This window comes from Maylandia zebra, linkage group LG12, assembly GCF_041146795.1.
Source record: "Maylandia zebra isolate NMK-2024a linkage group LG12, Mzebra_GT3a, whole genome shotgun sequence".
In the NCBI taxonomy this organism is placed as follows: domain Eukaryota; kingdom Metazoa; phylum Chordata; class Actinopteri; order Cichliformes; family Cichlidae; genus Maylandia; species Maylandia zebra.
In genome coordinates, this window is record NC_135178.1 from 23,437,689 (window position 1) to 23,451,944 (window position 14,256).

General features: G+C 39.5%; 1 protein-coding gene across 1 annotated transcript; it reads left to right on the forward strand.

The window, feature by feature from the left end:
- The first annotated feature begins 10,779 nt into the window (after nucleotides 1-10,779).
- Nucleotides 10,780-14,085, forward strand: LOC143421410 (sterile alpha motif domain-containing protein 3-like). The gene is made up of 8 exons (XM_076890524.1): nucleotides 10,780-10,873; nucleotides 11,849-12,044; nucleotides 12,132-12,293; nucleotides 12,775-12,862; nucleotides 12,953-13,117; nucleotides 13,395-13,601; nucleotides 13,835-13,969; nucleotides 14,068-14,085. The coding sequence occupies exons 1-8, from the start codon at nucleotides 10,780-10,782 to the stop codon at nucleotides 14,083-14,085; spliced, it is 1,065 nt and encodes a 354-aa protein (XP_076746639.1).
- The last annotated feature ends 171 nt before the right edge of the window (nucleotides 14,086-14,256 follow it).

Here is a 14,256-nt window from a genome sequence, read left to right on the forward strand (position 1 = left end):
TGGTTAACCATCATTTACCTAAGTCATCAGAATGAGGTCAAAGACTGGGTTCGTTGTTTCTGCTTAATTGCGACATCTCCAGAATTAGTACAGTCTTTTCACACCGTTTTATAACTTCGCTGTGAGATATAATGTAGAAATTGTGTGAAATTAATTAATATGCACTCATCAAATTAACATAAATATTTATGTTGCATTAATTATTATCTAGTTTAATTGCATAGCTTATTTTAAAACCACTACACACATGCTGGACTTTTTATATTATTATCAGTAACGTCTATTATCTTTTCAAAAACTAATTTTTGTGCATGCGGCAACTTTCAGTTAAATACAACCACAAAAAATCTTACATCACATTTACAGACATTATATGTATTAACAAGGCTCGAAGCATCACTACATATAAGCTAGATTTGGTTAAATTAGTTATAAAAGTAGGTACAAAAGATGTCAGAGCAATCAGAAATTTGCAAAGGTGGTAGCCTGCGTCCTGATGGTAGTAACTCGTATTCAGAATAGACAGGGTGCTGCTGGAGATGCTCACAAAATCAACTGAATTCATTCTTAATAACTACAAACAAAGACACATACCAGCCCATTAGTCCCACTTGTGGGACTAATAAAGGTTATCTTATCTTATCTTATCTTATCTTATCTTATGAAAAAGAACCAAAAATGGTCTCTAGAAGTGAACAATAGGAAATAACTATTGTGTGTAAAACTGTCTTAGGTTCTGCATGAAATATAATGATTGTAATACTTTTCACTTAATTTTAATCCCATGACATTTTTCATCAATTTATTTACAACCTCAACACAGGTTGAGGTTGTAAATAAACATTTACAACATTACTAGCTACTTATTAGTTTGTCTCCCTGCTCAAAAAACGAAAGACAGAAAGAAAATCTAAAACTGTGATGGAATAAACAAAAAGTGAACACAGGAGGCAATCAGAGAGATGGGAAATATGAGGGTAACAAGACACAAGGAAATTAAACTATAGCAAAAGCACAAGAGACAAACAACTAAAAAAATAAAACAGGAAGTAAATAACTAGACAGAGATGAGACGCTAGCACTCAGCTAAACACAGAAAAACACACTGGATGCTACAGTAAACTACAACACAAAGAATCAGAGAGTCAAACTCAGAGACTGCATAACCAATAATTATAATACTAAAACAGAAAAGTGAAAAAATCAAAACAAAATAATAAAACTATGAATCAACTTATAATCAAAACTACTGCTCAAGAAATAAAAAGAAAAATAAACTTAAAAACTTAATAATAATAATAATAATAATAATAATAATAATAATGATATGAGAAAAGCCCAGAATTATCCCATCAAAATGTATTAACAATAACATATACTGACAATTATTGTTCCAACTAATGTCTTGTACATTGTTAGGAAATAAAAAAAAATAGATAAATTATTTACATAATTTAATTAAAACCTAATCCCCAGAGTTTGTAGTAGTCAATGACACTGCAGCGTTTACTCTAATGCACTACAATTTCCTCTTCTTTGTGAGTTTTTTCTTCCATAATAATAATAATAATAATAATAATAATAATAATAATAATAATGCATTTTATTTGAGGGCGCCTTTCAGAAACCCAAGGTCACCTTACAAAAAACAAAAATAATAAAAGGAACAGTAGTCATAAAATACATAAAATAAGTTAAAATTACAAGCTGTGTCTTAAAAACGGAAAGGGAGTCAATATTTCTTGGTGCAGGAGGAAGAGAGTTCCAGAGCCGAGGAGCAGAGCGACTGAAAGCTCTGTTCCCCATAGTGATAACGTGTGAGGACAGAACAGTAAGATGAATAGCAGATGATGATCTGAGAAGGCGGGAAACAGTGGTGATATGGAGCAGGTCACACAAATATGAAGGAGCAGATTTATGGATACACTTGTATGTACGAAGTAAGATTTTAAAATTTATCCTGGCTTCTACGGGCAACCAGTGAAGCTGCTGAAGAACTGGGGTAATATGAGCTCTTAACAGAGTGCAAGTTATGACCCAAGCTGCAGAATTTTGAAGAAGTTGGAGTTTATGAAGGGACCTTTTAGGGAGACCAAATAGGAGGGAATTACAGTAATCAGTACAGGACGTAATAAGACTATGGACAAGGATGGCAGCAGCATGGGGAGTAAGGAAGGGAAGGAGTCGGTTAATATTACGTAAATGGAAGTAAGCAGACCGGGTTATGTAATTAATGTGAGACTGGAATGAAAGAGTATTATCAAGTATGACACCCAAACTCTTAACCTGAGGGGAGGGAAGGGTAGGAGAATTTTCAATGTTAATGGAAAAACTGTGGGATTTGGTTAAGATAGATGGTGTACCAACAAGTAAAACTTCAGTTACTGTTAAGTTTGAGAAAACTGGAGGAGAACCAGGATCTAATCTCAATAAGACAGTTTGAGAGGGAGGTAGGTGGGAGGGATGAATTGGGTTTAGAAGAAAGGTAGAGCTGGGTGTCATCAGCATAACAGTGAAAATTTATATTATATTTTTGGAATATATGACCAAGAGGGAGCATATAAATAATGAATAAAAGAGGCCCTAATACTGAACCCTGGGGCACACCAGCAGAAACCGGATAGAGAGTTGAAGAATGGGATTTAAATTGGAGTGCGGTCTGAGAGATAGGAGGTAAACCAGGCAAGGGGGGTATGACTAATACCAATGGAAGCTAACCGGTTCAGGAGAATAATGTCAGAAATGGTATCAAACGACGCACTAAGATCAAGAAGGATGAGGATGGATAGGAGACCAGAATCAGCTGCCATCAGAAGGTCATTGGTAATTATTAACAGAGCAGTTTCTGCGCTATGATTGGGGCGGAAACCAGATTGAAATTGTTCATAAAGATTATGGTCATTGAGATGTAAATGAAGCTGGGCGGCGACAACTTTTTCAAGAATTTTTGAAATAAAGGGGAGATTTGATATAGGGCAAAGATTTTTGAGAATTGGGATAACAGAAGCCTTTTTCAGTGCTTCAGGAACAATTCCAGTGTTCAGGGAGGAATGAATAATATTGGTTATGAGAGGTGCTAACGAGGGAAGACAGGCTTTAACTAACACAGCAGGGAGAGAGTCAAGTTGACAGGTAGATGACTTCGATTTTTTAATGAGATTAGATACATCAGTTATTGTTACTTCAATAATTATCTTTCCATAAAAAATAAAGAGTTTAACATTTTATACACTGTATAAGAAGTGCCTTTACCATATTTGACATAAATTATAAAAGTTTTTATGCAGTAAATAGTGAATTTATAACATTCAGCTGCAAATATTTCTACACTGCTGTACTTTGAGTGTCTGGTTTTACTTTCTTGTGAACAATAAAAAAAATCCTCATTAAAGGTGTATGATTTTTTCCTTTCTTTAAATTTCATGTGTGTATTGGAGACAAATTTAGAGTGGCATGGTTTGAGCATGTGCAGAGGAGGGACAGTAGATATGCTGCACAAAAAGATGTTGAAGATGGAGCTGCCAGGCAGGAGGAAAGTGAAGGAGGACATGCAGAGGGTTGGTGTGACAGAGCAGGGCGGTAGGGAGATGGGTGGTATGAAGGCAGATGAGGCAGACAATGAAGAAGAAAAGATGTGCATATGGGATGTATCACTGTAATTATTGTTGGAAAATAAATGTCTGACATTCTCTTATTTAACAGATTCAAAATACAATATTTTTTATTGTGTATTACAAATCGTATAATACAGTATAAAACTCCTTGATATAACTACGAATGCAAACTTGTGCTATACAAATAAGGCAGAACTGAATTGAAAAATACAATACATTTCATCACAGCTAAGTGCATATACATAGTACATGGAAAACTTTTATACATGAACCTAAAGCCCTTGAAAACTTTGATTTGAGCATGAAATGGGTCTTTTCTTGGTTCTTTTTAAAAGCACAATAATCATCTTCTCCATCCACCCAGATGAGGCAAATCAAAGTGGAAAGGTACTTTATTGTTTCCCATGTCCAATTTCCTCATAATTTTCTATTCCTTTAATGATTCACATTCTCAAGTCACAGCAGGCACGCACACACACACACACACACACACACACAGGCATTTAGAGGTATGTTTTTGCCATAAAGAGAAACCATTTGCTCATTTTGATGGAGGCCTAAAAGAGAGGTTGAGCTGTCTAAGTGGATTTTTCATTACTGACTGTAATAGGGCAAAGAAAATTACAGCTGCTACAGCAGGAGGGGCATTAGAATTGTTCATGTACTTTTTACACAGATAATTGTAATGACCGGAAAGGTTCAGTGCAGCTGTACATGAACATTAGAAAATTAACACGGTGCTCTCTCTGTCGCCTGCGTGTGCTCCGTCCCTTCACGACTGGCCTGCTATTTGCAATTTGGAAAGGTACATCCAAACTCGCAGGGGAATGAAAAAGCTTATTTTGTCCCCCTGCTACTGCTCTGGACTGAGACAAAAGTGGAAAACCAACATAATCAAGGAAATCATTTTCAAAATGAAAGGCTAGGGCATTCGAGTACTTTCTCATGCTGCTTCTAAATGTATTTTTTATCATGTGCTACTGAAAAACCTTTAAAAGGTAAAAAGAATACACATATATATATATTATTTCCCCGCAAAACTTTCAGCCTGCTTTCAAAAGAACCCCCGACCCATAGTGCATGAGCCATATGTTTTAGAGGAATTAGTCATAAGGTCATAGTAATGGCAAAAATGCTGAAATGTTTGGCTTGTCTCCTCTTTATTTGTTCCCTGACCTCGTACATTGTAGTAATTGACTGTCTGCACTAAAATGCTTCATATACAGCAGTGGGGGAAGGAGTACTCAAACCCTTCACTTCAGTAAAATGTTTTCAACAACAAAAAAGAGGAAAAAAATTTAATAAATAAATAATATAGCGAGTCACACATTCCTGTCACAACTGCTCCAGATGTCCTGCCTTTCCCTCTGGGTTCATACTTTATCGCTCCAATTTCAAACCATCGCTGAATACAGTTTGGAAGAAGATTACTTTGTGTGTTGTACATTATCACTGCAGTGTTGAATAATCCATTGGCTGCCAATGATTTTTTACAGCTTTCTTCTGTAGGATATAAACTGGGTTAGTGTCTGTTTTGAATGTGTTTCCTCCACACAGATGGTCAAGTATGGAGCTAGTATCTATAAGGATTTCTGAATTAAGATATGTTTGGTTTTATAGGATATTGAAACAGTTTTGCGCATTTTATAATTGTTTATGAGCCTCCCAACATAAATGATGGTTAGTTATCAAATTTGATTTCACACTTCCACTTTCGGCTGGTCACCACAGTCCATAGCATCCTTCTCTGTCACACTCCTCCTTCACTATATCCACAGATCTTCTCTAAGGTTTCCTCTTGTACTCTTGCCTGGGAGCTCCAGATCTAAGATCTTTTGCCCTGTGTATATACAACGTCCGTCCTCTGCACATGCCCAAACTACCTTGCCTCTCTAACTTTGTCTTTGAACCGCTCAACCTGAAGCATCCTGCTAATGACCACACCGCTGTGCTACATCTTACTGCCATCTTTTTGTCAAAAATCTAGTTTCATACAATCTTCCCATTTCAACATTTCATCATAAACTTGACTTTATTTTGCATTCCTCCAACCCAAGATTGAAAAACCCGAAAAAAAAAAAAAAGGCGTTGGAATTTTTATTATAACTGCTACTAAACATCATACACGTTTTGCTAGAATTTAATAACCTCAGTTTCTTCCAAGTTTTCAGTTTCTTTTTCACTACATTCAGAGGCTCTTCTCAACTTTTTTCCAGAGCATATTATATATATATATATATATATATATATATATATATATATATATATATATATATATATATATACATACATACACACACACACGTGTATATATACATATACACATGTGTATATATACATACACATACATACACATATATATACACATATATACGTGTGTGTGTGTATATATATATATATATATATATATATATATATATATATATATATATATATATATATATATATATATATATATGTGACATAAAGACGAGAAGCTGGAGAAATACCAAGGGCTCAGAGAAGAGCTCGAGAGGATGTGGAGGGTGAAGGTAACGGTGGTCCCCGTGGTAATCGGAGCACTAGGTGCGGTGACTCCCAAGCTAGGCGAGTGGCTCCAGCAGATCCCGGGAACAACATCGGAGATCTCTGTCCAGAAGAGCGCAGTCCTGGGAACAGCTAAGATACTGCGCAGGACCCTCAAGCTCCCAGGCCTCTGGTAGAGGACCCGAGCTTGAAGGATAAACCGCCCGCAGGGGCGTGCTGGGTGTTAAGTTTAGTTTATATATATATATACACACACACACACATATATATACATACACACACACACATATATATACACACACACACACACACACACACACACACATACACACATATATATAATAAGAGTTGGACAGCACCAGGGCCCGACATGGTTCACGCCTACTGGCTGAAGAAGCTAACTGCACTCCACGAGCGTCTGGCAGCACAAATGAACCAGCTGCTAGTTAACGAGAGACACCCGGAATGGCTAACTGAAGGCCGGACGGTCCTGATCCCCAAGGACCCCAAGAAGGGACCGGTCCCCTCCAACTACCGACCAATAACCTGCCTCAGTACTACATGGAAGCTCCTGTCAGGCATCATATCGGCTAAGATGAACAGGCACATGGGTCAATACATGAGCGGGACACAGAAAGGAATTGGCAAGAATACCAGAGGCGCAAAACACCAGCTACTGGTAGACAGAACAATCAGCCGAGACTGCAAGACCAGACTGACCAACCTGTGCACTGCCTGGATTGATTACAAGAAGGCCTATGACTCAATGCCCCACAGCTGGATACTGGAATGCCTAGAATTGTACAAGATCAATGGGACCCTAAGAGCCTTCATCAGGAACTCAATGGGGATGTGGCGTACAACACTAGAGGCCAACTCCAAGCCCATAGCACAAGTCACCATCAAGTGCGGGATCTACCAAGGAGATGCTCTGTCCCCACTGCTGTTCTGCATAGGCCTGAACCCCCTCAGTGAGATCATTAACAAGACTGGCTACGGATACCGACTACGGAACGGAGCAGTTGTCAGCCACCTCCTGTACATGGATGACATCAAGCTGTATGCCAAGAGTGAACGAGACATCGATTCACTGATCCACACTACCAGGCTATACAGCAATGACATTGGAATGTCGTTCGGACTGGAGAAGTGTAGTCGGATGGTAACAAAGAGAGGGAAGGTAGTCAGAACTGAGGGGATTGAACTACCAGAAGGCAACATTGCAGACATAGAGGACAGTTACAAGTACTTGGGGATCCCGCAGGCGAATGGGAACCATGAAGAGGCCGCTAGAAAAGCTGCAACCACCAAGTACCTGCAGAGGGTCAGGCAAGTCCTGAGGAGTCAGCTGAATGGTAAGAACAAGATCCGGGCCATCAACACGTACGCCCTGCCCGTGATCAGGTACCCTGCTGGGGTAATAGGCTGGCCAAAGGAGGAGATAGAAGCCACTGACATAAAGACAAGAAAGCTCCTTACCATGCATGGAGGGTTTCACCCCAAGTCCAGCACCCTGAGGCTGTACGCTAAGCGGAAGGAAGGGGGCCGGGGACTGGTGAGTGTCAGCACCACAGTCCAGGATGAGACAACGAACATCCAAGAATACATTGGGAAGATGGCCCCAACTGACCGAGTGCTCAGTGAATACCTCAGGCAGCAGAAACCCAAGAAAGAGGAGGGAGACGAGGAACCATCATGGAAGGACAGAGCCCTGCACGGTATGTACCACCGGCAGATAGAGGAGGTGGCTGATATCCAGAAATCCTACCAGTGGCTGGACAAAGCTGGACTGAAAGACAGCACAGAGGCACTAATCATGGCAGCACAAGAACAAGCTCTGAGCACAAGATCCATAGAGGCTGGGGTCTATCACACCAGGCAAGACCCCAGGTGCAGGCTGTGTAAAGATGCCCCAGAGACAATCCAGCACATAACAGCAGGGTGCAAGATGCTAGCAGGCAAGGCATACATGGAACGCCATAACCAAGTGGCCGGCATAGTGTACAGGAACATCTGTGCGGAGTATAACCTGGAAGTCCCGAGGTCAAAATGGGAGATGCCCCCAAGGGTGGTGGAGAATGACCGAGCTAAGATCCTGTGGGACTTCCAGATACAGACGGACAAAATGGTGGTGGCTAACCAACCGGACATAGTGGTGGTAGACAAACAGAAGAAGACGGCCGTAGTGATCGATGTAGCGGTTCCGAATGACAGCAATATCAGGAAGAAGGAACACGAGAAGCTGGAGAAATACCAAGGGCTCAGAGAAGAGCTCGAGAGGATGTGGAGGGTGAAGGTAACGGTGGTCCCCGTGGTAATCGGAGCACTAGGTGCGGTGACTCCCAAGATAGGCGAGTGGCTCCAGCAGATCCCGGGAACAACATCGGAGATCTCTGTCCAGAAGAGCGCAGTCCTGGGAACAGCTAAGATACTGCGCAGGACCCTCAAGCTCCCAGGCCTCTGGTAGAGGACCCGAGCTTGAAGGATAAACCGCCCGCAGAGGCGTGCTGGGTGTTTTTTTTTATTTACATATATATATATATATATATATATATATATATATATATATATATATATATATATATATATATATATATATATATATATATATATATATATATGTATGTATGTATGTATGTGTGTGTGTGTATATATATATACACACTCTCAGAAATAGAGGTACGAGAGAAGAACATTTTTGTACCTATAGGTACATTTTTTTTAAATGTTCCCTTAAAAGTACAATACTGGTCTTTAAAAGTCCAGAAATAGAATAGAATAGAATAGAATAGAATTCAACTTTATTGTCATTGCACATGCACAGGTACAGGGCAACGAAATGCAGTTTGCATCCATCCAGAAGTGCTTTAGTGATATAGATATATTACAATATATATTAGCAATAATATAGATATGTGAGTATATTACAGAAATGGGTCTATTATGGTATGTTATAGTGTACACGGTATGAAGTATGTTGTGAATATTCTATAACTATAAGTATGTACAGGCTGTAGTGAGTACAAGCTATGTACAGGATATGAACAGGATATAAATATGAAAAACTATACAGAATATGAAATAAATAACTTTACAGAATCTGGGATATACAGCTATACAGAAATGGGAACTATGCAAGTTGTAAACAGTTGTAGGATTAAAGATTATCGAATGTACAGAATGATTATTTACACAGAGCTATACAGTAGTGCAGTTAAGATAAGTGAGATATAATTCCTACAGAGGCTATATAAAGTGCTAGTGGTTGTGAGTGGTGGTTCAGTCCATGTTATTATTGTGTTTGAGGGTACAGTTGTCCATTGTGGGTGTGTGTATGTTCAGTCCATGAGTTTAACGTGGGTCAGATGTCAGGAGGCAGAGTTCAGGAGTCTGACAGCTGTGGGGAAGAAGCTGTTCCGGTACCTGGTGGTCTTAGTCCGGAGGCTCCTGTGGCGCCTCCCAGAGGGCAGGAGGGTGAAGAGTCCATGTGATGGGTGACTGGGGTCTCTGATGATTTTCCCAGCCCTTTTCAGACACCGCTTCCTGTAGATGTCTTTTATGGCAGGAAGTGGTGCTCCGGCGATGCGCTGGGCAGTTTTCACGACCCTCTGCAACGCCTTCCGGTCCGAGGCAGAGCAGTTCCCGTACCAGACTGTTATACAGTTGGTCAGGATGCTCTCGATGGTGCAGCGATAGAAGTTCACCAGGATGTCTGAGGACAGGTGGTTCTTCCTCAGAGTCCTCAAGAAGAAGAGGCGCTGGTGAGCCTTCTTGACCAGCTTGGAGCAGTTGGTCGTCCAGGTGAGATCCTCGGAGATGTGGACTCCCAGGAACTTGAAGCTGCTCACACGCTCCACAGCCGTCCCCTTAATGTGGATGGGTGGATGTGGGTCAGCATTCCTCCTGTAGTCCACGATGATGCCCCTTTAAAGGTTCAATTTGAAATAAAGTACAAATCTGTACCATTTTGACCTGTACTGCAGTGACAGTGGCAGAATGTGGTAATGGGTCAGCATGGGAAAATCTGGATGGGCCTGGTTAATTGTAAAATTCATATGAGATGTGAGTGTGCTCATAAAAGCTACATGTTATAATAAAATCTGTTGGTCCTCTCCTCTGTACTTAAATTATCCTATGATGCAAAGAATATCTGTAACCTACCTTTGTGTAAGTTATGTTAAATTATATTAAAAAAAAAAAACACACACACAATGACATGCAGGCACAACCAAATGATGTTAAAAAAAAACTGGTCCATTTCCATTTTATTAAGTTCCAGTTATAATTTTTAATGTTTTAAATCTTTCAAAAACGTGAAATCATTTTACTGTTATGTTTGGCCATTTACTTTTTTGCTTTTACTACATCCTAGAATTGTTCATTAATTGTCAGGTTATGGAATTTGCAACATCAAGTTAAACCGAGGCTCTTTGGAAGTTAAAATGTCAAGCAGATTTTTATGTTACGGTGACTACATTTTGTAAGTTACAAATATAGTTCGCCAAGACAGCATAATGGTTTCTAAACAGCTGCGCATTAATACCACAATGTTGTATTTTCATGTGTCAAGTTCGCAACGCGCATTAATCCCAGAGGCCGAAAAGGCAGCAGCGATGAGTGCTCCGCCTCCGCGCTGAAAATGACTCTCAGGGGGTTATCCACGGAGGAGCTCCTTAAAACGTTGATGGAAGAAGGCATTGATGTGTCAAACGACGAGGCGCAAAGATCTAGAGGTAAGTCGGGTGTGATTTTGTGTTTTTATAAAAATTACAACGTGTAATTTTACAGTAGAGTTAGCAAAAGTCCGAAGAGCTAGATTTAGCATGGGCGAAAGCTAGCAGTTAGCTAAGTTTTAAACAAAGAAAGGTACAAATGTGGACTATTTAGACTGTTGGTGGAATGTTCAACGTCTGTCTGCCCGCCGTATTCGAGTGTTTTATCAATAAATAGTGACGAACCGTGTACAACAATGTAAAAAAAATCAATAATTTCTCAAAACATGCTAGTATGTAAATATAGCTATTAACAAAATCGTTTTCTAAGCAAAATTTATGGCATCTAACTTGTTTCCCGCTCAAAGGGATTTTAAACAATGGAAGGTACACATTTGTACCATTCCACCTACTTAGTGGGATTTTCGAATATGAGAGCTGTAAGCTATGCGCAAGGACATTTACACTTACTTACATTTTTATATTACCAGTTAATTTATATTAACAATTAATCAAGAGAATTAATTGTAACTTCCTTTTGGGGAATATAGACAGATTCACAATGATAGCTTATTATTATTATTATTATAATATCGTGGCTCAGGGGGTTGGGAATCGCATCTGTAACCGGAAGGTCGCCGGTTCGATCCCCGGGCTCTCTGTCCTGGTCGTTGTGTCCTTGGGCAAGACACTTTACCCTACTTGCCTACTGGTGTTGGCCAGAGGGGCCGATGGCGCGATATGGCAGCCTCGCTTTTGTCAGTCTGCCCCAGGGCAGCTGTGGCTACAACTGTAGCTGCCTCCACCAGTGTGTGAATGTGAGAGTGAATGAATAGTGGCATTGTAAAGCGCTTTGGGTGCCTAGAAAAGCGCTATATAAATCCAATCCATTATTATTATTATTACTATTATTATTATGTATTGACCATAATGTCACTTTAAAACTAAATTTGAAAATGGTTTTATTTTTATTTCATACTGTACTTTATATTTCAGATAACGATGTAGATGGAGAGACGGTAGACTGTGGACTCACGGAGACCATGGTTGCATATCTTTTTGACAAGTCTTTCAAAAAGCAGCTGAAGTTCAGAGACTTCACAAACCGCTACAAGGAAGTCATCATCACTTTACAACCGGTCGACCCATGTGAAGGTACAGTTGAAGGTCCAGTGTCCCAAGCAAACCAGAGGTAGGTTGTGATAAATGTCTAAATTTGCATATGCATTTAAGTGCTTGCAAAATGGCTAGTTAATGCTGTTTCCCTACTGTATTGCAGTTCTATACCTTCTTGCCGTAGACTGCCTGCAGTTATTTCCATTCCAAAATTCCCACAAGATGTCCAGAGTCGCTTGGATCTCAAAGAACCAGTCCAGAAAGAACAGAAGTACCGAAACAAAATAATTGGGACTCTTTATGAAATGCTGTCACAGTACACAATGTAAGGGTTCCGTTCTGAATAATTACATTAATTTTTTAATATTAATATTGCTGTTGTACGAAAGGCAGAGAACAAATGCTTAGCCCATCTCCCTCCCAATTTGGAGACCAGCGTTCGAGTCTGGCGTGACACACGGTTCAATTGAACTGGCAATAGTGGTAAAACCATACATCCTGTGTCTCCAGACCTTGTCTGGACTATGATATCCAAAGTGTTCATTTTCGAATTTGCTCAAGAGTAAATTAATAATTCAGGACTGCAGTCAATTAATTAATGAAGTTTGGGAGAGGTGTGGCTGTTTGTCCATGCCCATTTTTAAAAAATTTAAATCAACTTTAGCTACATTGATTTGACATTGGTCTATAACATACTATTTACGGTAATAACAATATGATTAGAAGAATTGAAGAACAGAAAAGCCCCCAGGAAAGGATAAGAGTAATCAGTGTACTGTGGGTTGTTTTTCTTATGTTTGAAACAGGTACCCAACCCACTCAGACTACATCCAGGTCATCAAAGCCCTGATTGTGAAGTATCCTTTCCTAAGAGATGTACACGGAAATGGTTATGTGAGTACCTCTCCTTTTTTGTTTCTTTTATAGATTATATTAATATAAAGTAAGCATAATTAACTACTTATATACATTTGAAACAACTAGGACACCTGGCACAGCCAACTCAAGAGAAAGTTCAAAGCAGAACGGGCTCCCCTAATCAGCAATGAAGAAGTGAACCGGGTTAAAGAAAAGTTTGGACGCACGCAGAAACATCGGACCACAGAGGAATCCAGCAGCTCCTGTCTGAAGAGACTGAAGCCCTCTCTCGTAAGTCCTCACACCCTCAGCCTCTAAGAGCTATGTAGTCTTATTATCACTGTAAAGCTAAAAGTTAACATTAATTGAAAGAGACATGTTAACAGATAACATTAACATAGAAAAAGGAACTTCACAGTTGATTTAACAAAAGTCAGCTCAACTTGCAATTCCTATTCAACATTTTTGCATTTTTTTCAAAGCATTTGGTGTACAAATTACCGCATTTCGAGTAACATTAACTTATCAGATTTTACTTATGATAATACTGATATCTGCTTTGACAAAGGATTCGTGCTTTGTGGGGGAAGATGCAGCCTCCGTTGATGCTCATATCAAGGTGCTAAATGATCAGCACAAGAAGCTACATCCTGACACAGCACTGGTGAAAGACCGCATGACAAAAACCTTTGCATGGAGACGTCGAGAGGTAGCTGAAGGAATGTGTACTGTGGACCTATTAAAGAGATATCCATTCCTGGGGACATCTGCAGGGGTAAGAATTGTTAAGATGATTGGGGAAACAGCTAATGATTTTTTTGTCTCCAAATCTGATTATTATTTTCTGTACTAACTGATTATTCAATCTGTTCATTATCTTTAGAATTTTTGTTCAAGGGTTAAAGCACTTTACATTTATCTCCAGTCTGTGTCTTTAAACATGTCAAAAGTTTAAATCCTCAATGTAAAATGTCATTCTTTTGTCTATTCTGCTCTTTTCATTTCCAGTTGTGTGATGAGGTTGATTTAATGCATCCCTGCCAAGACAACATCTGTCGCCGCTTTAGCGAAAACTTCACTGCTGTTCTTCAAAATATTCTTCAAATGACCAAGGATTTGCCACTGAAGAAGGTCTACATGGAGGCAAGAGAGAATGCACTTGCTGAAGACATTACAGGTGCTAATTTGACCTCATACAAATAGTAAATTTTGTGACAATTCATTTGCTCTCTCTTCCAAAGATAATTGATGTACGATAGTGCTATGTCAAGAGCATGTTAATGGGAATTTGCATGCTATCAAAATCTAATGAAGTGAATTTGCATCTGTATGACCTAGGAATTGACTTCAAGGGGGCACTTCTCCTCTTGCCATCCATCTTCAAGGAGAAGATAGAAGATTTCATCATCCTTGGAGAGGTAAATGCATGA